At 40.9% G+C, this 26,681-nt stretch overlaps 1 protein-coding gene across 12 annotated transcripts; it reads right to left on the bottom strand.

Moving 5' to 3' along the window:
* Positions 1-270: 270 nt before the first annotated feature.
* On the bottom strand, positions 271-26,666 carry LOC119017699 (protein mono-ADP-ribosyltransferase PARP6). Of its 12 annotated transcripts, XM_037094576.1 has the most exons (25): positions 26,481-26,666; positions 24,325-24,469; positions 22,584-22,679; positions 20,929-21,095; positions 20,326-20,403; positions 17,947-18,056; positions 17,606-17,666; positions 17,308-17,398; positions 17,068-17,134; positions 16,695-16,844; positions 14,300-14,450; positions 13,829-13,960; positions 13,338-13,433; positions 13,011-13,103; positions 12,653-12,778; positions 12,432-12,497; positions 11,973-12,040; positions 10,501-10,549; positions 10,243-10,355; positions 8,860-8,932; positions 6,457-6,526; positions 5,065-5,144; positions 4,679-4,742; positions 3,664-3,748; positions 271-2,849 (listed from the first exon to the last, which is right to left on the bottom strand). In XM_037094576.1, the coding sequence occupies exons 4-25, from the start codon at positions 20,929-20,931 to the stop codon at positions 2,747-2,749; spliced, it is 1,929 nt and encodes a 642-aa protein (XP_036950471.1). In that variant the 5' UTR covers positions 20,932-21,095; positions 22,584-22,679; positions 24,325-24,469; positions 26,481-26,666; the 3' UTR covers positions 271-2,746. The 12 variants fall into 12 exon arrangements, 9 of the variants coding, with proteins under 9 accessions (XP_036950471.1, XP_036950472.1, XP_036950476.1 ...); XM_037094577.1 differs by lacking the exons at positions 24,325-24,469; positions 26,481-26,666 and having other exon boundaries at positions 12,432-12,494; positions 22,584-22,900; XM_037094581.1 differs by lacking the exons at positions 24,325-24,469; positions 26,481-26,666 and having other exon boundaries at positions 13,829-13,882; positions 22,584-22,900.
* Between the last annotated feature and the right edge of the window lie 15 nt (positions 26,667-26,681).

Genomic DNA, 26,681 nt, shown 5'->3' with positions numbered 1-26,681 from the left:
AGAACATTATAATTCACTTATAATTGCATGAACTCTCGCAAGTAATTATACACGTGAGAGTTATGAATGCAAGAAGGAACAAAAAAAAAAAAAAAAAAAAAGGAGTCTGGTTTGAGTTTCAGTCTAGACATCAAATAGAATAGAGGACTCAGGTGGTTTCAGGGGTGTGTTGGTGGAGTAATGGTGCCCCCTTCTGCTCACAGACAGACAATTCAAACATTTAATGACCAAACTATTATCCACAGAGAAATCAAAGAAAAGGAGACTGTATATAAAACTGTGCAAAATCAGGCTTTATTCTTTTCGTCATCGTCATCATCATCATCATCATAATCACCACCATTGTCGTCAACATCGTCCTCGGAAAACAAACATTACTCACCGGAGACAGACAGCTGGGTGGGGGAGAATGGATTCTCAAAGTGAATCTTGCTGCTCAAATCTCTCGCCAAAAAAACAGGCATCAGCTATTAGCACAGACAATGCTCACACAATGAGTGAGCTGTACATGTCCGTCTTTCTTTCTGGGCAATGCATTTCATTTCAACAGAGTTTTTCCAATGTCCTTATTTACAATTCGCTCTCGCTTTCAGTGCCTCAAAAGTCCATTCAGTAGTCAGAATTTTTTTTAGTTCCAGGAGACAGGAGACTGAAAGCCCGTCTCGGCACAGACTTGGTTAAGATGTTGGATATTATAGTCTCACTGACTCCATAAATATATTTTTTTTTTCCTCTTCTTTTTTTCCTCCACTACTACTCGTCTGTCGCAGGTCTGAGGACAGCGCATCTTCTCCAGTTTAGGCAAACGTTGAATAAGTGCAATGTCTAGTATAATGTCAAGAAAATACAAACCCACACGTACATACATACATACAGTACATGACTAACTGATAAACTCGATTAGCTATACAAGGTTGCAAATCTCCGAGGGCTGAAACCGTAAGAGTTTGCACATTAATGCGGATCTATGTCATCCAGTGTCCATTAGTCAGAGCCTGGGAGGACGTGAGCTCCTTGACTGGATACTGTCAGTAGATAGTTTGGTGAAATTGTCCATGAATTATCTGTACAGTGGATTTTGTAGGTTGTGAATCCAATGTGTGGCGTTGCTCGTACACAAAGAGATTCGGGGTTTTTTTGAAAAATGAGATACTCACCACTTTAAGAAAAAAGTGATGAACAAAATATCCGCACAGGACAGATTGTGGTAGTTTTTTTTTTTAAGAACATAGAACAAAAAGCAACAGATATATAACGTGTCCACGGATGAAATCAAATCCACGGTTTTCTGTTTTTTTGTTTGCAGCCAGAGTAAGACGATGGTCATATGTGTGTAATTTAACTGTGATATTGTATCTGTATTGCTGTTGTTGAGAGTTAAACCAGTTTAAGATACGCCTGAAATATCCTCCATTGAGCAATTTCTTGAACAACTCTGGGGGCACCAAACTCACTGCGACCAGGTCTTGACGCACCGTTTTCATTTCTCAGCTCTCGTGAATATTTTACATTAACGCAGATTCGAAACGTTACGAGCCCTGCAGCTGACGGATACGACGACATTTTATCTGCGGTTACCGTCTTCAAAATGTCAAACTGCTCAAACCTTTCTGGCAAGTACGGAGAAAAAACATAGTACTCCAGTTCCATATTTCAGCTTTTCAGGCCAGACAAATTAAAGCATACCACTGCGAACACTAAAGAAAAATAAACTTAAAACATTGGTGAGTGCAAGAAGCTTCAGACGTGAGTGTTGATTCGCAGTGGGAGCCCTTTTGCCTCACAGAATATAATTTCATTAATGTTCACACCAGAAATATTGAGGAGGAGCTGTGAGGATATTGTACGACCCTGCCTTGTTACTCTTCTGTCCGCTCTCTTTGACCTTTTGGGGGTTGTGAGGTTTTTGAAAAGTGCATCGTCAATCAGAACCAATTTAAGTTCTGAAATAAAAATCATAACACTGTTAATAGCTGGATTTTTACACTTGATAATGTTATCAAAAAGTGCCTACAGTGTTAGGCAACTTGAGTTCAAGCCACACCTCGCTTTACTGGATTCTGGAAGCTCCGTCGAGTGAATCAGGGATAAGCGACGGAGCAGAGCTCGCCCCTCGGATAACAATATGATCATGTCACCGGCCTTAATTCATGTCATTTGTCAAAGAATATTAAATAAATGAATCAGAGATAATGCCTTTGCAAACACAATAAGAGAACAAACTTCAATGTGCATGTAAATCCATCACTTATTTTCCACAAAGGGATCTAATTATCACTTGGAATGATGTTGTTTTTTTTTACAATTCACAAAGAGAAATGATAAATAGAGATAATTAGTCCAAAGGATCAGTAAAAGTGCAGCAAGTACGAAGAAAGCCCAGCTGACCCTGGGTTTGACAGTGTGTCTTTGTCTGGTGGAGCCACACCGGTGACTTCCTTTGTCGTCATCAGTGTTTTACAGTTCTGATGGAAGGTGACGTGAACTGAGAAAAAGCAGACCGACTGACTTGAACCACGTGAGACCAAAACCGAAGGTCTAACGAACATATAATGCGTAAAACCACTTGGAGACGAGGAACAAAGGAGAGAGAGGAAAATGAGAGGACCAGAACAAAACGACTTTAGAAATAATGTGCTCTAGAGCGCCCGCGGCCTTCAGCATCAGGCCTGAGGTCAGCTCGCCCAAACATTCGCTGTCTGCCTGCCTGCGTGCCTCTGCCCCAGAGACGAATGGAGAACCTCCATTAGCTGGAGTAGATCTGGGTCCCAATCACACGCATGATCTCCTTCTGCACCTTAGGCTCCTGGGTGTTGATGTTGGCATCTCCTACTTGGCCGTCCTCATACCTGCACACACCAGAAACGTGAGTCGACATGAGGATATGATATCCCTTCTGTTTTCTTTTCATCCTCTCGTCAACAAAATAAAAACCTAGCATCTTTACGGTTTTCTCTGATGTGTGTTGCTGCTCGTTGGAATAAGGAACTAGGCTGAAGACTAAATAAGCAGACACACAGTTTAGCATTATCCTTATCTTATTAACAAAGCAAAATACTGGTGATAAAGAAGTTATTTTTATGTACAGAAGTGAGCCTCTGTGATTTATTTTTGTCGAGGAAGCAGAGAAATTGCGAGGTCTGACACGTGAAATCATCCTGTTGTTCTTCTATCCGATTCTTCAAACTGAAAAATACAACCGCACACTGAGCGCAAGTTCAGAACTCGATTATATTTAGCCGCGATTTAAATTTGATTGCGGGCCATCTCAAAATCCAATTTCCAACTCGGAAGACAGCAGTGGACATAATAATAGACTTGGCCATCTGGTGAATGAGCGCGTGTCCAAAAAGCTTGGACATCAGCGGCCATGTTTTTGATTTGCCGAGCCACAAAACACAGCGTTAAACATCCATATTGAAAGGCTATGACCTGAGAGGGACCCACTCGAGTGCAGTTCTAGCGCCGCACACCCATCAGCACAAATCATTCACTGCTCATTTTAAATGATAATGGGTGACATGGGACGACTGCAGCATATACAACCTTTTTTTTTTTTCATTTATGATTAACAATGCGTTATATAAGCGTGATAATGAACTTAAGATTTACTGGCTGCTATACAAACTCCTGCCTAATGTAATGATACTTGGAGACACTCACACAAAAAAGAAGCGAGTACAGACGTGGTCGGACACCGGACACACCCAGATGTTGCCGTGTTTCTGCAGATCCTTCGATGTGATAACTATTTAAAGGATAAAATACACACGTTACACCAACAGTATCAAACACGGTCTTATTGTACTTTCTTCTTCTATTGTTATTTTTATTTTCAGTTGCAGTAGTGCTGATATGCTGTTGTTTTTGGTATCATACACTAACTTAAATTAAAATACATGACACCTTAAGTGCTTAAACTCAATTCTTATCTTTAGTGTTGTGCTTTATTTCACCTCTTTGTTTGCATAATAATCATATTGGTCTATTTTTTAGAACTGGTATACATGTTTTTATTATATTCACACACACTCCTCAAATAACCCAGGTTTATTTTAAATTTTCTGATGCAATTTTAGGGTGTTTCCTTTTCGCCTTTTAAGTTTTTCAACTGTCTTCTTTTGCCCAATTTGATGAAAGAGACTTACTCATATAAATCATGTCTGAACAAGTAAACATTAAATTAAAATGATCAGAGACACAGGCTTCCGTGATATACCGTTATTGATGATAATCCTGATATTTAAAAACGAAATACTGATATTGTGCTAATAATACACATGTAATAATACTGTGTGGATACACATCGCCTCCTAAATCATTTCAGCCTTCTGTCCCTTCTTGTTATGTGACAGTAGGTGGCGGTGATGCACCTTAACTCCAGCTGCCACAGAACGGTAAATATGTTCTTTTGTAAAATTCTGTACATTTATTGTCACAGATTGTTTCTACACCTCCCCAGACTTGTAGTTTAATGTTATACATTTGCCAAACAACAGATAACACACTGAGTTAAAGATAAATTTGACTGAGCATATCTTTTTGTACATATTTTCTGTAGGTATTGTGAATTCTTTATGCTGCAATAAACACTCTGTGAGAATCTGATATTGTGACAGCCCTTATATCCATCATTATTTCAGCTTTCACATGTATTATACCCTCCGCTCGTTATTACCTTCGCACAGAGCGATGCAGTTCAGGTTTCGACTCTGAAGAAACCTCGATTGTATTGGACGGCTCTATTGAAAGAAAGAGGCAACAGTTAAATCCCGGCAAGCAGCTGCAGTAAAGACCGTGCTTCAACTCTAATGATCTCAAACACTGAAACAATCAGAACCGAGACACAGCGATTGTAAGAAACATTTCGTTTCAATATACAAAAAATTGTCCTCAACTGGAAACCAATATCTTTCAGCGCTTCTGTTCCTTCCTTCATTTTCTTCTTTGTGTATAATGGGAGTCAGGATTCACGGAGCCCAACTATCTTTTCAAAGGATAAAGTATTTCTATTATGTTGTAAATCCCGTACGTGCGAGGCTGTAATACATCCTGTTCACTCACCTGTGGGATGGTGTTCATTCGGTTGTAACGCTGCACCAGTTCATCTTTGGTGGGCATGCGGTGCTGTCCTTTCCCCATTCCTGCAAGAAGTAGCACACAGAGAGCAAACAGCCCTGAGTCAGAACGACCTTACCTCGAGTCACTCAAGCTGTGAAAAACCTTCCTCTAGTGGTCTTGAGCTCCTTGTACAGACAAATTATCACCCACGGTGCTAACCTTCATATGAAGGTTACTGTCCCAAATTACTGATGAATATTTCAACGTGAACTGCAACTTTCAGTACGGAGAGAAAGAAGGAGATACAGCAGGTAGCGCTGTTAGCATTTTCTGATAATTTGTCCCAATAACTTAAGTATTTATTTCTTGGTTTTCATTCAAAAGATTATTGGTCGTATGTCCAGCAGCTGATTTTTTTTTTTCCGTCTTTAGATTTCTACACCCATCTATAAAGGCAGGAACAGTGTCTGGTCAGATGCAACTTGTAAAGTCTGAGAGTGTTGGCGGTCTGAGGATTGGACGCCATTGGATACTCTGATTGGCGGTGTGCTAGTGAATCAGCGAGGTGTGTGGGAGGGGTGGAAGTGACGATGGTCTGCACTCTGTTCCGTCATTTCCTGTTTTCATGTTTTGGATTACTGGCACGAGACTGGTGCCACCCAATGTTAAGGAGACTCAATGCATCTCGCGCAAGCGCAGAAAGTACATGCTCCTGTGTAGCTGGCAGTAGTCGAGGTGGTATGTTTCAATGCAACTTTTCTGCTGAACGGGTCAGACGAGAGGCAATGGAGTGGTAAGATAAAGGCAGTTGGTTTGAGTCTGGGCGGTGTGTGGGTCCCTTAAGACTGGGAAGCCATTGCTCAGAGGCTTGTTTCTAGTTTGGTCCTTCTGGCAACTGGATGACCTCCTGTCCACATAACCAGCACCAAAACCAGACTACCATAGCAGGCTCCAAACCTAACCCCAACCCTAACCTCTGAAATTGTGTTTCAGCAGAAATATGCAAGGAGAAGTAAGGTGAGGTCTGTTTGATTTTTTACATGGTTCTACAGCCCCACCCCAAGAAAAGAAAACAATATCAAAAAAGCCAACAAAGTACAAAGCGACACACACAGATCCACTGACAGCCCCAATTTACACAGCCACAACATAATGCATGGTATGGTACGTGCCACGCAAGCTCAGGTAAAAGGCCCAAGGCCCCAGCACCCCAAAAATGGACACACAACACAGAGCAGGACGATAGCGTTTGCATGGAGAGCTCCCACAAGTGAAAATGAAGTATTCCACGGTGATAACCAGGCCATGTTACAAACACAGAGCGCACGCAGTCAACACGGTGGAAAAATTAAAAGAAAAAGGGGGGTTGGGCGGGCCGGAGGGATCGTTTCCTACCTGAGTATCCAAAAGATATGCTGGAGATGGGGCTCAGATAGATGCCCTTTCCGTACGCTGCCCCATGCAGCTTGGGTTTGAAAAGAGCAGGAAGGAAGTTAAGGGTCACTGAGCAGTTGCACAGGCCAACTTCACACACTCACACACACGTGGATGCACTCCCACATATAGTGCATACATACCAGTCGTACTGTAGATAAATCATGGAAAGACACGTATAAGTGGAGCTAGGCAATATATTATGTTGTTATCATTGTATCATACTTGTTTTGGATGTTGTTATATTGTGATATGCCAGAAGTGTTGTCTTGTCCTGCTTTTAAAGGCTACATTACAGTTAAGTGGTGTCATTTTCTGAACTTAAACGACTGTTCAACTTGCCTAATACTTGTCTTTACCCAGTCATTTTTTAAATGTAATGATGCTTGATTTTCCTCGACCAGTCCTAGCATTTATGTAGTGCTTTTGACATTCTACATTATCAAGATATTAATTTGAAAAGTTGCACTATGTAAGAATTAGAAACGTGGAGCTAGTTAACGAAGTTAGCTCTGTTAGCCGTGCAGTTAGTGGTCCGGGCTGGGAGCTCTGAGCACCTGGGACAGACCAGAGCTAGGTGATTAGCATGTTAAACATTGGAACACATAACATGGACGTCATAACATCCAAACTGTCTTTCCTCCACATTCTGTTGATCATTTTAGTTGAGTCTTTTCAACCATAATTCTTAAATAATGCACCTTTGAGGTCATATTGCCCAGCCCTAGTTAAAAGTCAGTGTTTTATATGTGTCTGTGACAGTTTACCAGTTAACCCAAGTGACTAAGCAGACTTAAAACACACACAGACACACACAACACACACACAATTAAATCCAAAGATGGTGGATGGTACAGAGCCAAAGAAAGAAAAGAGAGTTTTATTATTCCATTTATCTGGAAACAACTCCATTAATCTCCACAGGACCACCTTAAACTACCAATATATTTTCTTTCCACAATGAAGATTGTGTGATGCTCTAAAATCTGGTGTGAAAAATGTCCAGGTATTCAAGCAATGCTGATGAGAAATGAGACCATGTACGATGACTTTAAGGTAAAGATGATAAAGAAGCAAGAGGATGACTGATAATGATGATAAGCCTCCAAACATGAATGTCCAGAATGAGAGGAAAAAAACGAAAGGACCACAGGTGCAACGTGGACGAGTGTTCATGCGCCACAGTGAAACCAGAGGAGAAATGAGAGGAAGGAACAAAGAGCGACTTGAGAATTTGGGAACAAAATGTGAAGGAAGGTGGAGGTCAGGACGTGGCACATCTGGAAGAAATCAAAAGCAACACTAGACGAAGGGTTTTGTGTGATGGCTGAAGCTGGAGGCAAACTCCTCCTCCTGTGACACACAATGACAGAGGAAGGGGGTGGTGTCAATGCTCAAGGTGAAAAGGAGAGGAGAGTGAGAGAGAGAGACGAGCACTGAGGCGAGATCAAAGATGGAGAGTTCAAAAGTTGGAGAACAAAGGGGGGCGTAAATGAAACACATCAGCATGATAGAGCAATCACCGGCGGCGTCAAAGTCTCAAAGATCCTTGAGATTTCACATTTAAATATGTTTAATCCATTTCATGACACGGAGGTGTATCTCCAAGCACTCATTATCAGCCGTGTTGTGCAAAAGAGACAATCTGGCGCTCTCTAGTGCTCACTTTTTTCTTTTCTTGCTTGACTATTTATCTTTTTGCAGGCCTGGGTCACAAAGTGCAACAGCAACACTGGCAGAAAAATATAAAGATGCAGATGGATGCAGACCTGAGTCCAACAGGAATTCATTTTGCTTCGGCCTTGAAATGATCTCTATGGTTTGGTCTACTGCACCAATACAGTATCATTGAGATTTAAATGAACTTTAAATGACCGCACGCTACTATTTGACCCAGGTCTGAAAAGGGAATGAGTGGTGCCAGTTACTGACCTTTTCTGGATCAATCCTTTATCACCCACAGGACGTCTATACTCACTATCATGGAGCTTGTCCTTTGCATCCTTCAGCTTCAGACCTAACCTACTCAGTGCTCTAGGTGGTTAACCCCAACAGGGCACACAGGCAGCCTCCTGACATCACAGCCGACACCACAGCCCCCTCCCTTTGTCCTGCAACTGGAAGGGACGTGCTGTCCGCTGCTGCCGGCGGAGGAGGGAAATAGGTGCCCGGCATCGGCCAGGAGAATCTCCCAGTGTGCCCCGCTCGCTAAAATGCCAATTGCAAAGCTGACGAAAGGGAAGCTGGCATCCATTAACTGCAAAAATGAATCAGCCGGACAGCGAGCCTGCTCTGCCCGAGAGCAGGTTCACTGTCCGAGAGGAGATGCATCGTAAATTCCAGCCAACTGCCAGGGTTACGTACCTGCAGTTTGGTATAAGAGGCATTGACTAGTCCATTTCTCAGAACAGAGTGCCAGTTCTCTATATGGGAACCACTAGAGCAAGTGTAGAGAGAGGGAGAGATGGGAAAGAAGAGATATAACAAAGTGCTGTGTGAATACAAATGGTGTGGATCTCAGTGTGCAACCATTGACGTGTAGCGGCCAGATCCATAATGTTCAAGTCTTCAAAGTTGTGATAAGTGGAAATTCGCTATTAGTTCATTTATCTTTATATGATATACTGTTTTTGAAAATGCTTTTTACTACTAAAAAAAGTATTTTTGGAAAACTGAGATGACTCAAGAAGAGTTCTCTTCTGCCAACAACCACATCATCTATTTATAAAATTTGTTCGAGGATATTTTGGGACATTCTGTTATATGATCAAAGTCGTCTGTATTTATATCATTAAAAAAAAAAAAAAAGGTATTAAAAGTGTTAAAGATGAAGATGAAAGCAGACAGTCGTTCTCTGTGTTCTGCTGAATCCATCTCCAGGATCTGGACTGTCTTAAAATAAAATGCGGTGTCATGACTGCTGTTATTTTTAACTAGTTCCGAAGCAGTATGAACTTCTTGTTCCCACAGTCTGATAAACTGAACAGGGAAAAGTTTGTAATTTCACAAAGCGGCCGTTTATGGATTCCCTTCAAAATCTCACAGATTGTCATTAAACTGACTTTGAACCTGTATTTATAGTTCCTACAATTCTATTTATATCAACATAAAATGATGGCAGCCAAGCTGACATTAAGAATTTGGCATTAACTACTGAGTATTATGAAATTTTCAGCATTAACCAGCACAAAGAGAGACTGTTAGCACTGCTCACGAGTTAGTTGTACCCAGCGAGTGCCCAGATGGGCCGTGTGTATCTAAAATATTCAGCAAAGCCCCATCTGCTACAGTACAAATCTCTATCTCACAGATAGCGCTGGCTCCATGTGCTGGCTTAGCGAGGTGGTTTCTCCGTCCAAGAGAATGGCCACTGCTCTGTGCTGTTGTTTGTTATGGGTCCATAAAAATCTGCTAGAGTGGTTCCTTCCATCCGCAACATAATGACCAGGTGTTACACCGAGACGTGTTCGTGTTTGACAGAGTGTACCGCTGTAATGCTCAATTATGTATGCATTTTTAGTCACTATGCTTGATTTGAGATCAATTATTTACAGTAAGTGATTTCTCACGTTTCTCGTGTGCCCAACAGCCACAAGCTCGGCAATAAAATTACCTCAAATTATTATTCTGATATTTTTATAACAGTCTGAATGGTTTTAAGCCTCGAAGTAGCCATTCAATAAAAACACAAGAGTTTTGATTGCATGACTGCTGTGTCAGCTAATGAGAGGAACGGGGAGGACTCACTGGAAGGCGAAGGTGCTGCCGTACAGCTTCTTGGCAGTGCGAAAACGAGCCTCCTTGGCCGGGGGGCTGCTGAGCAGCAGGAACTGGTGGGAGGTGTGCATGAATTTCAGTTGCTATCAAAATGATACGTAAGAGACGAGTGAGAGCGAGAGAGAGACAAACAGACAGAGAATGAGTATGAGCCGTCAAATTACATCACGTAGCATTAAAAACTCATTTGACAGAGGACACTTGAGGGGATGACATTCTGGTTCCTACCCTACTCAGAGGCAGCTTGACGATATGGGACCTGTTACTGGAAATAATCCTGCGGAAAGACAAAGAGAGGATCAAAAGATAAATAACATAATGTGACACAGAATTTAGAGTACCAGCCATTTTGCTGCCACTTTGTTTGAACCACAATGGGCCTTTTTCACAGCAGGCGTTAAAACGGCACCAATTTTACACAATTTCTTTACAGGTCTTGAAAAAAGTAGCATAAAGCCATTTGTAGCTCCAGAGAAAGCTTTATGTAATATGACAAAATCCTGACTAATGCAAACTGCAACATTATGGATAATGAACCAGGTTGTGAAAAGGAAGATGAATGCATGGAACAGAGTGCTGTAGTAATAAGTCCTAAAACCCAGATATCAGGTAGCGTTTTTGCATTTCGGTTTTGTCGTCTCAAAGTCTGTGGCTTTTTTGAATAGGTTTTCAGTTCAACACCTCACATAAGGTCTGTGGTTTACATGTTTTGTTCTATGGCATTAAATGTCCCACAATTTAATTACAAAATGCTTATGTGTCTTAAAAATGTGGACATTAAATGCTGTCATGCCAGACACAGAGACTCATCTACTCTCTACTCTGTCTTTACAGGTCGACTACAGCTTGTAGATTGATTAGTTTAAAGAAAAAGTGTACAGTCATTTTTTTGTAAGACACTTAGTAGTGGTGATGTTTATATAATACGACCGCAGTGTAGTCTGTTTATATATATAACACTGGCTTTTTACTTGCAGTGTTTTAATTTACATTTCGGACAATCACAAAAGTGGAGCTGATCTGTGAAGATTATGTTGCTGAACAAAATGTGTAAGTATCATAAGCTTGTGCTTGCCAGAGAGCTTATTTTCAGCAGTAATCCAAAATCCAATAGGCTTTTAATCGAGGACATCAGGGCGATGCTAACTTCCGAAGGTGATGTCTCTGGTTCTGCTGAATTGATTGTGATGATTTGTTTTTAAACTGTCCATTATGGTTAATGGATAGTCTAGATTGATAATAATGGAAACTAACTGTGTTGCTGGAGTGCAAAGCTAGACCAGTGGACTAGGTTTCAAAACATGGCACCTACATCACCCACAATGAAACTGAACAATCACCGGAGGTAATTTATCTGATTACATATATTCCAATATACAGCAGTACTGCCAAACCTGTAAAAATGATGGAATTAACCTTAAAGAAGGCTCCGCTCAATTCACATGTCCCAGTAAAGCATGCCAGTGTGGTAACGCAGGACAATGAGTGAAAAGCAGCTAAATTAAACTGGGCCAACATCAAACATTTTTTTGTATCTTCCATGATAAAGCTCATTAAGCATTATAATGTTCTCCACAATCATTTGTTTACTCTCTGCAAATGAGCACTGCTGTATTTTAGATTCTGGAATCAAATCAAATCCTGTTAACGTTCAAAGCAGAAGTAAGCCCATATTTTCCGAGCCGCTCCCGTCTACTCACCACTGTAGCAGAGGGTGGGCCAGAGGGTCAAGTTTGTCCATCTGTTTCTTGATCTCTAGATATGAGCCCTGGGAAAGAAAAAAAAAACACAACCATGTGTTGTTTGCAGTGTGTTTCTGGTTTTCCACAGATTTCCTTTTTTTGTTTTTTTTGTTTTTTACATAGTCAAATGAGCAAGTGTTTGAAAACGCATCCATGATTCCTTTAATACATTGTACAAAAGCAGTCAAGCCACAGTGGAAAGAAGAGTGAGGAAGTATAGAGACGAAAAACTAATCTGCAATTGTCACTTAGATAAACAACGACCCCACCCATGCAGCTTGAACACCACAGTCCAAAGTAAATACTACACTGAGCTATATTAAACTAAATACAGTCACAGTGAAACATACAGGGTTGATGTCATATGGACATATGGAAAAAAAACGTCCTTCTCCCCCTCCCATCTCCTTCTTGTACCTGGGTCATTTCCCGGATGGACATGACGCTGTCCAACGCTTTCTGCAGTCTCTCATAATTCTTCTTCTGTGTTCATCGGTTGAGCCAAACATCCATTGTATGCAATGAGAGTGGGAGCAACATACAGATGTCTAAAATCACTTGTAGAGGTAACAATTAACAAATGTATGTGTCATCTATTGATTTAATTGGTAATCACAATGAGCAGTGAGGATGCAGACCTTTGGGTTGAAGGCAAGCGTCTTGGGGTCATTGGGGTCCACGACTGATGGGTAGGGCTCAAAGATGATGCTCTTGCGGGGAGACTCGAGAGCAGCTCGACACATAGCCACCAGCAGGTCCACCACCTGGGGAGAAAATAGATTTTATACTTTTATTTTAAGCCTTTACTGACTCATTTTCAGGGTAATATGACACAAGAACCTGCCTCAGTTTCAATATTAACTAATCAGAAGTGAACATCATCACAGCTACCGTTACAGTCTAATGTGTCAGTGCAAAAAGAAATCTTTGAGAAACGACAATGAATCACTGCAGGAGCAGAAAGATACAAATAATCTATTATATATCCGTTGTCACCTCCGCTCCGGTCGCCACTTCCTCAGCAGCTCCAGACATCACACCCAGAGTGTAGAAGGAGAACACACACAGCTCCCTGGTGCACACAGCCGGCTTCATAAAACATACAAGAAAACAAATGTGTCAGAAAAAAAGTACACACTCTTTCTCACTCTTAATCCTGCTCCCTTCACAGCTTCAACGGTGGGAAATTAATTTACCGATCACGTAACTGATTCAATTACAGAAAGAAAACTTTATGTACATGCTGCTCGTAACTTTTCCTGATGTCTTTTTAGTAAATCTATACTGTTTGTTTCTCCTCCTCCTCCTCCTCCTCACTGATACCTTCAGCATGGATCCATTCTGAAAGACGTGCTGCTCGTCACACACCACGCAGTACTCGTTGAGCGTGGGGATCCTCTGCTCTGAGTACTTCATTATCTGCGAGGAGAAAAGCACAGTGGTGTCCCCTGTTATCACTCCCACCTGCAGCACTGCCATATAAAGCCACTAGTTTTTGGCAGCAGAATTGTGACAAAATTACGAATGTGTACCGCAATTATGGCTGTCTTAACTTGTTTACGAGGTGCTAGCACAACAATGCACTGTGGGCCCAACCATTTGTCCCTGCCGGCTACCAGCAGACGCACAATCCCCCGCGAATAAACAGCTAATACAATACAGCCCTCACATCCAAACAGATTGTATGGTTGGCTTTTATTGTTGCTCACACGTGTACAGTACACGCAATTGTTTGTCATGTTTTGGACTGCAGAAATGACTCTGAACAGACAGGCTGTGTGAGTGGACTCCATTCTCCCCCCCGGAGGTCTAACCTGCACTAAGAAGCCGTACTCCAAGGTAGGGATGTTCTTGCAGTGGCCGCCGGCCTGGGATGAGAAAAACAATTCAATCAGCTGCCTCGTGGTAATCTGCGCTGGGGCCCTGGCCGCCGGGACAGCCACAGTCTGATGGGTCAAGTGAAGACAAAGCATTATGGGAAACGGCGCAGCAGCCATGTTACGGTAGGGGTAAGGAAAGGCTCAGGTGGGAACAGTGCAGGTGGCGGGTGACTGAGAAGAGGGTCACGGTGGATTAAAACAGAAGAGAATGATACAGCATCATTTATCATCAAGATTTTACAGAATTGTGGATGATTTTGAACTACTTATCAGAGTTTCTATATCAGCAGTGTTTCACGTATGGGTGAGGAGTGTAACTCTTCAAATCAGAAATGAACATGAAAGGTATCTGACTCCAAATCTGAGAGGTGTGCGGGTGCTGAAGCGTCCAGACTGGCTCCTCACCTGGCTGTTTGGTGGATAGCTGAAGAGTTCCCCTTTAGGGTTCTTCATGGTGCACGAGATAGAGCGATTCATCAGGCGGGTCACTCTCAGCTCAGGGACGCTCAGCTTCCCTTTTAAAACCGTGTCTTGGATCAGAGGAAAACTTGGAGACCTGGAGGGAAAAAAAGTGGGACACAATTCATGTGCATTACTTCACCAGCTGTTACTTTTCAATAATGAGAAAGTGCTTATGGCGTTTTTTTTTTTTGCAGAAATGCAGCTTATTATCTCACTGTTTCCAGAAAGACAATTTTATTTGCAACATAGCTCAGCGGTGTGTATTCTTGTATGAGGCGACACACTCACACTGCACTGATTTGATCTCAGATAACTGGAATCTGTTTGGGCAGCAGCTCGTGTCACTCACTGTTAATATACAAGAACCAGTGTTCACTTCCACCGTGACCCTCAGCGCGCTATCCGTGTACACTCTTGACATGAGACTCCTGTCAAGTTGTGAGGTTGTCAAGACAGCCTAGTAGTTAGTGAAGCTGACCTCCATCGAGCGGGCCGGGATTTCAATCCCCATGCACCCATAACTGTCAAAGAGTCCCAGGGAAAGACAGAGTCCGTGAAGAGTACTTCCCCCCTGGGGAAATTGGTTGAGTGTGTCAAATTTTGAGTTTAAGTCAATCTGCAGTCTGCTGTGTCAGAGCTTCCTCTCCCTCGCTTGTCTTCTTTGCTACAGTTCATCTCTCGCAGACACAACCTTCACAAAGTGTTTCTATCTTCCCAGCTTGACCAGATGGGTCGCATTTTTTTACCCTGATTCTGTACTGATTTGATCACGCCTGTTTCTACTATCTATAGCTGAGATGGAGTGATTACGCACCTGCCCATGAACTGACTTACAAGTGGCTAAAAATGTTGCTGCCAAGCTTCTGACCAACTCCTCTAAAAAGGCTCACATCACACCCATTCAAATGTCTTTTCACCTGCTTCCCATCAAAGCTCAATATCACATTCAAGATTCTCGTAATAACGCTCCGAGTCTTTCATGGTCAGGCATCTGTCCACATCGAAGAGCTCACTGCTGGCATATAATACCAGCAGGAATCTCAGGTCCTCTGATCAGAGATTTGATGGTTGATTCAGGCTGACGACAAAAGAAGACAGTGCTTTTAAGGTGACCCTAACCCTAAAAAGCAGCTCCAGACGTGCATGATCAGACTTGTTTTGTTTAATACGTGTTGTTTGTTTTTTGTCCTGCCTCGTGTTTTAGGTGGTTGTCTGACTTGAGTGTCCTTTGCATTGTCCCTTATTTGCTTTTTAGTCATTTCTTCCTCTGTGAAGCACCGAGTGATGTTTGCATTTGAAAGCTGCTTCGTAAATAAACATATTACTGTTACTATTTGTGTTATTATCCCTCACAAAATATTGTATCTCGTGTTTAAGTGTGTACGACAATAAAATTCATTTATATTGCATTTTTCTAGATCAAGAGTGAAGAAGAAAGGCAAAAGAAACATATTTAGTAGAGAAACAACCTAGAAGTAATTAATAAAACAGATAATACTGAATGAATTGAATCGAAAATACACATAATGATGTGTAAAACAGGATATTTCTTTGAAATCTCTAAGTATAGGGATGCACATTAAATTGTGAAACCTTATTTATTCTTTAAAATGAACCGTCCATAAGCAATAATAAGCCGTTTTCTAAATTACTATTACTAACCAACTGTAAATTAGTAAATGAATCTGCCATCTGTTATTTCCTTACTACACTTGTGACAACTGAAGAAAGCAGAATTCACCCTTTTCAATATTTATAAAAACCTGCCCTCACTTGAGTTACAGGAATACTTTCAAATCTACCTCCTGTGGAGAAATGCAAAACATTACTAAACATTATACCAACACAACACTAATTAAGTCATAATTGTTACAAATGTTTTTCTCTACTTAAGCAAATTTAATCAGTGAACTTCTCCTTCAGCGATTACAGACACTTGGAAACAGTGAAGTACCAATCAGGACAATAACAGTAACTAATAAAACTGTGTTCTTAAAAACATAATCATCGGGACAAGCGTAAAAAGTCACAGTCACAGGTGAACATAAACATCTGCATTTAGTGACCAAAGTAGCCTGCGTCAGTTGTCAAAAATATCAATGTCTTGCATCCCTTCAACTGTATCCTGTCGATATACAACACATGATACAAACACGCAACTTTGTTTAGGTGAAAATGTTACGAGTAATGATTTACTGGAGTGGACTGGAGTGTCGGTTACCACCCCAAAATGTGCCGCAGGCTGTGTATGAGACAAAGGCGCGGTTGTGCCGAAGCCTTGAAAGGGGATGCACAACATTAGAGAGAGTGAGAGTGTGTGAGAGAGAGAGAGACCAACTTGGGTATGGGGGAGAAGATGCTGAGCCCGGCACGGAACTTCTTGATGGTTCCTCCGGCTTTGAACCAGCTGTGCCGCTTCTCCTGCTGTGCCTTGAGGAACTCATTACTGAGGTGCTTCCACTGCTGTGAGGTGAACGTGCTCAGGATCCTGTCAGAGGGAAAAAAAAGGGGGAGAGTGAAGGAATGTCAGCGAACACGCTGGTGTGCATTATCATTTTGTGGGAGAGATCATTACAATTAAATGGTTATATTTCATGAATCTGTTTAGATAGGGATTTGTATTTCTGACGCTGCGTATTTGGTTATGCAAAATGTTTTGTTTTCAACTATACACAATTTCCCTATGAAACATTGGAGGTGACATGACTTACTTTTTGAGCTGCAGGCCCAGGCTGAAGCCTTCTTTATTGGAGGGCTGGAACACTTCCACTGACGGCTCTGAGTAAAGATGACTAACATTATTACACAGCGCACGGATACACACTCACGCTTTTCTTTCACTCTCCCTCTTGCATTGCACATATTGTACTCACCTCCTACGCTCAGTGAGTGGCACAAATACCTAAAGTCCCTCCCAGAAAACCAACATCCACACTGACATCTTTACTCACCAGGTCCATCGAGGTACTGAGAAAGAGAAAAGCGCAGTCTCAGAATAATGGGCTCTGTTCTGATAACTTTCCAAGCTGTCGCAACCTCCTCCTGAGTCAGACACACACACACATACACACATACACACAAATATACAGAGTTAGCATCCTAATTAGGGCCATTTCTCATTACATAAATAAGTTATGAGCAGCGCGATGCATTATAAATGATGTGTTACTTTGCAAAATGTCAACGTCGGAATAGTAAGAGGCGAAAGACGGAGGAGGTGTGTGCAGGGAGAGAGGACTGCTGACTCACATCTAAGAAACCGATGTTAATATGAAGATCGATGTCCACGTCATCAATTGTTCCATACTCCCTGTTTGGAGACACAACAACAGATAAAGTTAGTTTATCATAATTAATGGGATGCATTACACTCCAACCCCTTTCAACTGATTATCCCTTGAGGGAGAAAAATAAGGGTTGTTTTTTTGTTCTAATTTGCCAGACACCACCTCGCTGAAATTAGTACACAATGTATCTGAGTCATTCCTCTGTACAGTGTGTGCTAAATGAAGACGTACTGTACCGCACACAAAATAGATCCAAACAAATTGTATAACAGTTGCGTATGTGTGTGTGTGTCAGTACTGTACCTAACAGAGACAGCGCTGTCGGTGTAGATGTCTTTTACCGCCTCAATATCTGCGTCCAGTTGAGGATGGCGGTACAGGTCGGCGGCACAGCTCCCCTGTAACAAGCAGCACTGTTCACAGTTACAGCACATGAAAGGTTACGGAGCAGTGGTTCTGTTTCTTCATCTGAGCTAAACACACAACAAAATTAATTCAAGTTGCCTCAACACCACTCAGCATGTTTATATGAATTTTAAAAAGTATTTGGAAACAGATATTATTTAACACAGCTCACAATTTAAACTAGATTCTGAAACATATAATGTAATATAATTTCTAGTCAAGTTTGCGTTTGTAGTGCTATTTATCCATTACTTTTAGCTAACTATTTTAATTGTCTGTTACTTTTAGTTGTCAATTTTCATAATTTATCTAAGACTGGTAACAGTTTCAACCTTAACTATTATTATTTTTAGCTGAATGAAAAATCCATTAATCTTATTTTCTTATTTAAACTAATTATTTTCTACTTTTATGGACCTATTTCAAACACTCATCAATTTCCATAAGATAACTATTCTATCCAAATTATCCATTAATTTTATCTCACTATCATAAAAATATTTCAAATGTTCATCTATAGTCTTTAGTCTTATCCGCCATTCATCCTTTTAGTGTTTAGTTTTAGTTGTTTATTTACTAAGTTAAACTATCAATTTCCATCATTTGTCTATGACTGTTAGCTAATAATTTAACTATTATGAGCTATTCAAGCATGTATCTATTGTTTTCCACTATTTTAGCTAACAAGCTAGCTTGAGCTAGCTGACTATTTGAACCAGTTAACGATTATTTTAGCTTCTTATTTCAGACATGTATCCATTTCATTTCTCTAACTGTTACAACTCTTTATGCTGCACATTAAATAACAATTCATTTTAAAGCTATTTCCATCATTCACCCATTCATTCTATTACTGTTACTGGTTTTTAACACACTCAATCCCAACACATTTTTCAAATCACCTGAGCAGTTTCATACTTCACCTCTGCAACACACACTCCAGATCAGATCAGATCCGATCAGATCAGATCAGATAATCGCATCATGAAATACAATCCCAGTTGTTAAATGTCAGAACTGTCCAGGATCATTTAATCTGTATTTCCTAGCTGTGATCCAACAACAAGTTGTATCATCATTTCTTATTTGTGGTTACAGAATATGATGTTTGATAGAATCATTTTGTGAGCAACGACAATCTGTTTGAATGAGATGAGTTAGTGTTATCAAGATCTCAAACAGCAGGAGTGAATTTTCATGTCGCAATAACATTTTTTCAGAGATGGTTTCACATCCTCTCATTTCATATGTTCTGGGGTTACCTCACCAGATTTGTCATCCTCCGTACATGGCATTTTTATGTATTAATAATAATGGTTGACTTAAGTTTGTTTTACATATTCTTGGTGTCTAGACTTGAAGTCAGACTCTCCATCTCCTCAGCTCTGAGTGAGTAGAACAGATCATGTGCTTTCATCCTTATCTTCAATATGCTGCTTTCATGTTCTCTGACTGCATAGAAATGAGCTTTAAGTCCCCAGACTGGATTTACATTTCAATCACAGGACTTGGGGAGATAACGGTAAAAAAAGGATGAGTAACAGATTAAGATCGTCTATGGAATTGAAGCATTGGACATGAAATGGCAGCCACAGAAATGGATTTGCCCGTGTTGCTTTGTTACAAATGGCTGCAAAGGGTCAAAGTACTAAACCTGTTTAAAAAAAAATCACATTTGAGACCAAACTCCTTACATTTTAAAAGACTTTCCTGCTTCAGATGAATTTAAGTATGCCCTGCTAGCAGCGAGACATTAGGGTGTAAATGTCAGTGAGCCGGTCCATCTGTTCTGCACTACCAGAGAAAAGTCTCCACAATTATTCACCACATCGCCATGACATTTGGTCTAAATATTCATAATCCCCAACAGAATGATTCCTAAGATTTCTGGTGACCCTCTGGTTTATTGTCTGGCACCACAATCGGGTAGAACGAAATTCACCTTGACCAACAATATTTTAAAAAAATTGCTTGTAAATGTTCAAAATTGTGTGTTCCTCTTTTGCTGCCAACACATTTTAGCAGTAGATTGTGCAAGTCAGCAAAACACGTCCTTTCAGAAGCTCTTTTATTGTTGTTGGGGGAATAAAATATTCATACTGAGTCCCTAGGTTATTATGTTTTGTTAATTATGCTGTGGTGTTGTTTTGAAATTAAAACAATATATAAAACGATACTAACTAGCATCAGCACTTTAAGAACAACATTTCACTATCATGCAAACACCATATTAAACATATACATTCACTGTAGAAAGTGTAATAGAGTCTGCTCTACCTGAATACCATACAGGAACTGTTCCGACTCGTTCTCCCCGTCCGACTCCTCATCTGTCCAACACTGGCCTTTGATGTCCTGTGGGCCCACACATCGTGAAAAGGCCATTATAGTGAAGTGGAAAGAAAATGCAACCTCTTTCTATCGTCCTTTCATCTTGCATCCTTTCTCACATCTCCCTATTTAGCCTCTCGTTCAAGGGGCTTCAAAAACACTGCTTTATATAGCATCTCAAAGAGAGCGAGAGAGAGAGAAAGAGACGGAAAAAGGCTCTATTTAATTCCAACAGACAGGATGTTGTCTGAAGAATACTCGACAGACAACTAAACGGGATGTGCTAATAAAAATTTCTTTTTTTTCTTCTTTTTTTTTTTACAAAAATAACAATGTCAGCTCTTGTCACTTCGGGAAAAGCCTGAAGCCTGGAGATCCTGGTGCATAAACAGTACAGTATCTAACTTAGATAAAGCCCGTACAAGATTTAAGTTTCTATGTAAAGTCTACGTTAAGTTAAGCATTTTCTACATCGTTATAAAAACATGAATGACTGACAGAGCCTAATCGTATTCAGGGATTAAAGCAATAGGATCGTAGCTGTCTTACCATTGGGTCTGCTGTTCATAGAGCTCACTCAGACAGGTTTAGGCCTTTGAATACTGCCAACCATTGCAGCTTATTTCCAGTTGGAAGGAACGAAAACAGAAAAAAAACCAGAGCGGCCCTTTTCGACAGACCGCTTCTTTTCCTCGTACACTCCGGAACCGCGAAACCTTGAAAGAAAACAGAAATTTCGGTTCAGTGCGGGAAGAAAACATGAAACAAAGAGGCCATTTCCAGTGATGCCATGCTTTGTAAACGGTGCCCTCCTCCTCTTTTTCTTTAAATGGTCTGCACTTCACCTTGCCATGTATCCTAGCAACAGCCATCTCTGCCTCCATTCAGAGTGGCATTAATCACTGTGGAGAGAATGTGTGGGAGATATGTGCTGTACGTTCGGTACCCAGGATGTCTCCATTTCTTTGTTTTGTTTTTGTTTTTTTTACCCAGGAACTTCATCTATTAATATAAAAAGCACCAAAGGATGGCGCACCTTCATAGACGCACGGTGAAAAAACAGCCCATCTGCTGGTGTCAGTGCATTGTTGGACTGACGTTTTTCATTTGGAAAATAGAAGGAAGGATGTATTTGAAACGCCACGTAATTTCCTGGGTTAGCATGAGGAGAGCGCTCTGTGGCAACAGGGTGTTGAGTGAAGACATTTCTCAAGAATGTAACATAACAGAATTAAAGGGTTCCCATAAAAGTGGTATGACAAACATACAGAGAATTTATGACACAATCAGAGGAAAAGCCAGCAAGCGTAAACAACATGACTGACATCACAGAGGCAGCTACAGCACACTGTGTTTCATGGCAACCCATCACATTTTGTGTCAGGCATGTAAACAATGAGCATGGTGTCCTTTTAACAGGACTTGCACATCTGACACTGCGGTACCAGAAAACACATTAAAATGTACATAATGTGGTGCATAGTGAACTAAAATAATATAGGAATGAGAATTTCTGATATTTTTTCAGGACTAAATCCTGAGACGTGCAGATGAAGACGGGATGGAAACGAAGCTTTGGCACCACAAGATCTCCACAAAACCATCGGGCATGAAGGCATCTATGCTGTTTCTAGGTCAACAGAAGTAAATGAACACTGATTATTCATTTCTTTGTTGTTTCTCGCAAAGAACATAAGGCAGTTAGCTCGTCTCTATCTCAGACTGAGCCATTATCTGCATGTCAGTAATCTCAACACTGTGTTTTTCTCTTCCTGATTATCTCTCCTTTTTTTTTTATGTTAAGGTCTGGCTCCTCTTGAAAAACCCTTCCAGACATCAACTGCACCCTACTGAATGCAGATCTGTCCTCATTACCGCACCTTCCACTCCAGCTCCTCTGATTTTCTTTATGTGCTTGCTGCCCTGCCATGTCCTCAACACTGCTAGCATCTACACCCCTCTGCTTCCCCCCACTCCCCGCCATTCCCACAGCCTCTGTCGTCTCACATACCAACAGTCGCCGACAAAGTGCCCCCCCTCCCTCTGCCAAACCCCCCACCCCCACCCCCCACCACCACTACCACATCCACCATCAACGTCCCCATTCCACCTTCTGATAATATTCAACACAAACACAGATGCAGTCAGGCGGATTTTCCCCTCCCCCCACGCTCTGCACCCCTACCCCATCCATCCACACTTACCTCCACAGAGGATGGAGACTCGGATGCTGTCCTTGCCTCAGCTGCTCCCCCTCTTAAAGGGCACACCTGCCCCTCTCTCTCGGTGGCTGTTTTCCGCTGAAACGATAGATGACAATAAGCCCATTAAAATAAGAAATCAGAGAAGCCAGAGCCCACAATCCAGTTCTTCAGCGTCTTTCCTCTTAGTGCTAATGGTGTGTATGTGTGTGTGTATCTGCGAGCAATCCAGCCGGTGTGTGTTAGTCTGTGTGTTTATCTATTGCAGATCTCTCTGCTCCTACTGCTGTCTTATATTTTGCCTGACAACACTGAGGGGTCTGAGCATGCTCAGTGAGATCAGGCAAGCCAGTCATGTGACCTGCAGCTGACTGCACTGCTGCTGCTGCTGAGAAATCGAAGGAAAAAAATGGAGGAAAATGGCTCTGCCTGTGTATATGCGCCCGCCTGTGTATGTGTGTTTTGTGTTTGTCTGGCTGCCTAAGTCTGTGTCTATGTGCAATTCTGTGCTGGGAGCCACTTCTGGTTGATATTAAAGTGTCTAAATGTATTAATTTTTTGGAAATAGAATGAAAAAAAAGAGAGAAGGCACAAATATGCTTGCTCCATCTGACCACACTTAACCTGCAATGAATGATGTACAAAAGCAGCTAAACAGAAGCTGAATTGATCTAATATTCAAATTATAATTACACATTTCATTTACATTTCTGAAAAATTATATAACAGAAAAAATATCACATCTGCTGTGTCTGTGACACGCTGCCATTGTCTGCCTGTGTGAGATAATGGCCATTAGGCTTTCGAGCTAATCAGTCTTTACCCTAATTATCTCAGGTATCTATTTAAGAACTGACCTAAAGAATGGACGGATTAATGAACAGGTGCTCGGCAAACCGTCTGCTCCATGTGTGGCTGCAGTCAGGAAATGAAAAGAGGAACTGACGGCATCATATAAATATGGGAAAACGTCCTGGCATCATGCCATGGTTGCTTCGTCATGCAACAGCTAAACCGTCTGGTACTTCCCCTCAAATGATAAGGTGCTCCAGGTACAAAACAAGTGTTCACTATGGCAGCAGCCTGGTTATCATCTTCCACTTGTAGTCCAACTGTCCTTAACTGTACAACAACAGTCATACGTGTTATTTCTGCAGCTGAATATGCAGATTGTTAAATAATTCAGTCATCTGAATTACAACATCTTTCTTTTTTGTGAAATAAATTAACAGTTGAGTCTTAAAAAATGTAAATATGCTATGTATATAAGGTTTGCTCAGATAAGAACACACTTTATATACACTTTACTACCAACCAGTAAAGCAATAAGTCCTTTGTCTAATTTTTTTTTCTTGTTTCTTTTTGCACCATTGATGAATGTGTCCAGTATGAGACAGCAGGGGAGATTTCTTATGGATATTAACCATCACCAATGGCCCCCATTAATGTTATTGTTTGTCTTTTTGTTATATTACGATACATAATTAATTTGTAATTGTGCTGATGTGGTTATGGTATTGTATTGATTGTCTTCCCCTTTTAGTCCTTGCTGTACTCATGCACTAATAACACAATTAAAAGCATTAGGTCGTCCGTCCGGCTCATCTCTAAGATTTATCTGAGCATATTCCCACAGTGTCTTAACCGTACCTCGTGTTCCAGGGGTGATCAGCCATTAATACTGACTGACAGCCAGGGGCTTGGCCAGTGGACAGGGCGACTGGCTGTCAGGTCTGTCCCTCACCTGGACAGGTGTGACCATTGGCCTCAGGTTGTGGAGTGAAGTGGAGTGGAGTGGAGTGGGGTGGAGTGGATCCAGGCAGAGGCTGTCAGCAGCCGGTAAGACAGCATCATGGGCAGTGGAAGCAGCAGTGCTAACACCACCACAGCTGTGAACAGGTGAGAGCAAAGGGGGGGCACAGTGGGATGAGACACGGATGCTAGAAATTGAACCTTTACAGTAGGTCACTGGGAGTATAGGCAAAAAAAAAATGGCTGTTGCCTTTTCTCTTTGCATTTGCAATGTAATAATAATTGTAGGAGTATCTTTGCAAGATTGATTTGCGTAATCTCGGCTGCAGAGTTTGAATGTTTAGATTTGAATGTCTCTGTGGTTGAAGCAGTTGTGTCTGGGGAACGGATTTAGTTTGTCTGCCATCTCCTTGGCCGAGCTGATTATCATAACAGCAGAATGAATCCTCCCTGGGAACATCTGCGACATTAGCTGTCTGCAGTGGACAAACAAACATTATATCTGCAGTTACTGTCTGTGGTTATTATACCACAGCTGACTGGTTCTGTGATGACATTACACTAATCATGTTGAGGAAGTCCAGTAACACAGTGCACCTCCAACAAAGACTCTGGTGCTCATGCTGTGTGGAGATTACATAATAATCATTATGTTTTGATGTATAATACTGGTCCTGTTGTTTTTATTTCTACTTGTACAATGTTATGGTATCAGTGGGTCTGTAGCAACATTAGCTGAGCACTTGAAATGTGTCACTTTTGACTTATATGTTGTGAAAATGTAAAAATCAGTAAAATATAAATGATGTTGAAACTGAAACTACACCTAATATTCATGGTAACAGCATTTTTTATTCCTCTACATGAAGTACCTCAATGCACCTTAATTTATATCATTGGAGAAGATAAAAACCTCTTAAACCTGTAATCTTATTTTTCATCACTAGATGGAGGTATTGCCTCAAACACTGTACTTGAACACCAGGCGGGCCCTTGATTCATAACTCATTCTCATAGTCTAGTGGGAAGGCATCCATAATCTTGACATACAGAAGTATGTCTTCTATATTCTCTAAGGTCTCCCTCAAAGATAAAGGACTGTTTTATGAACATATTTCACTGAAAAAGCAGTTAAATTGAGAGATATTGTGAAAAACCCCATAAATAAAAGAAGTACAGTGGGAGATGGTGAACTTTAGTAATTTCAAGACCCAAGCTTTAACTGATCCCAAATGTGGTGTTTTTGAAAAAAAAAAAGTTTGAAATACAGAATGCAGTTCTTTATACAAAGAAGTACCACAAGAGGAAATATCAAATATGAAGCGTGTTGATGGACAAGCTGTGTGCAAGTCAAAGGTGCAGATAACAGAGAGAGAAACCTCAGAGGACCATGACAGTAACCAGGAAGAATACAATACGAGATACAAGACACATTTACAGTCACATTTTTGTCTTATCATCTAATGCGATGACAGATTTGTTTATCCCAATCTGTGCTATAACACAAATACCTTATTCATTAACATATTTAAACTTATATTATGCTAAAAAGAATAGATTAAAATGGATAACACTTTATAATTACTGTCAATCATGAATGGTGCATTTGTTTAGTAGCTTTAGTTCAGTAATTTCACTGTTTGGAATCAATGAAATGGTTCATAAAACATATTTTAAGCAATCCTTAAGGTTAAAAATATAACTCTCTAATAGCCATCAGATTATGTTGATAAATGAACTACACAGTATTTATTAACCATTTACATTAAAGTATTATTATAGTATATATGTCATGGCATTGTTAACAGGGAAATAACTGGTAACTAAAGTTAATTAAATACACATTTGTCAAGAGTTTATTCTTAATGATATGATTGCTAGTAGATATCAAAGACTGAGATATCCTCAATGATAGCTAGGGCTTTGATTATTACAGCTTGGGTTATGTAATTAAAATGACTGTTGAGGAAAAAACATGTACAATAATCAATTTAAATACGTGGGAGAACTCAAGTGTGTTATCATTAGCCTCTGCTCCGTTGATGCATTTGCACAGTACTGGTGTGTCATTACTGCATTACCAACTTTTAACATTTAAACATTGGAGGAGGGTGCACATTTTTTCTTAAAGCCTTTGAGACATTTTACCGTTTATCCCACGAATCATTTCGGCAGCAGGATAATGGAGCAGAAACAATGATGCACCGCTACTTATCTCAGTTTAAGGCCATTAAACTGGGCAAAGCGTTGAATTGTCACGGAAACCTGTGACACACTGCGTCTTTCAGGAAGCTCCTGTCCGCCATCCCCAGTCACATGTCAGACTCCACGAGCCACTGATGTATTCAA

This window comes from Acanthopagrus latus, chromosome 4 (assembly GCF_904848185.1).
Source record: "Acanthopagrus latus isolate v.2019 chromosome 4, fAcaLat1.1, whole genome shotgun sequence".
Lineage (NCBI taxonomy): Eukaryota > Metazoa > Chordata > Actinopteri > Spariformes > Sparidae > Acanthopagrus > Acanthopagrus latus.
This window is presented reverse-complemented; position numbering and strand designations above follow the sequence as displayed.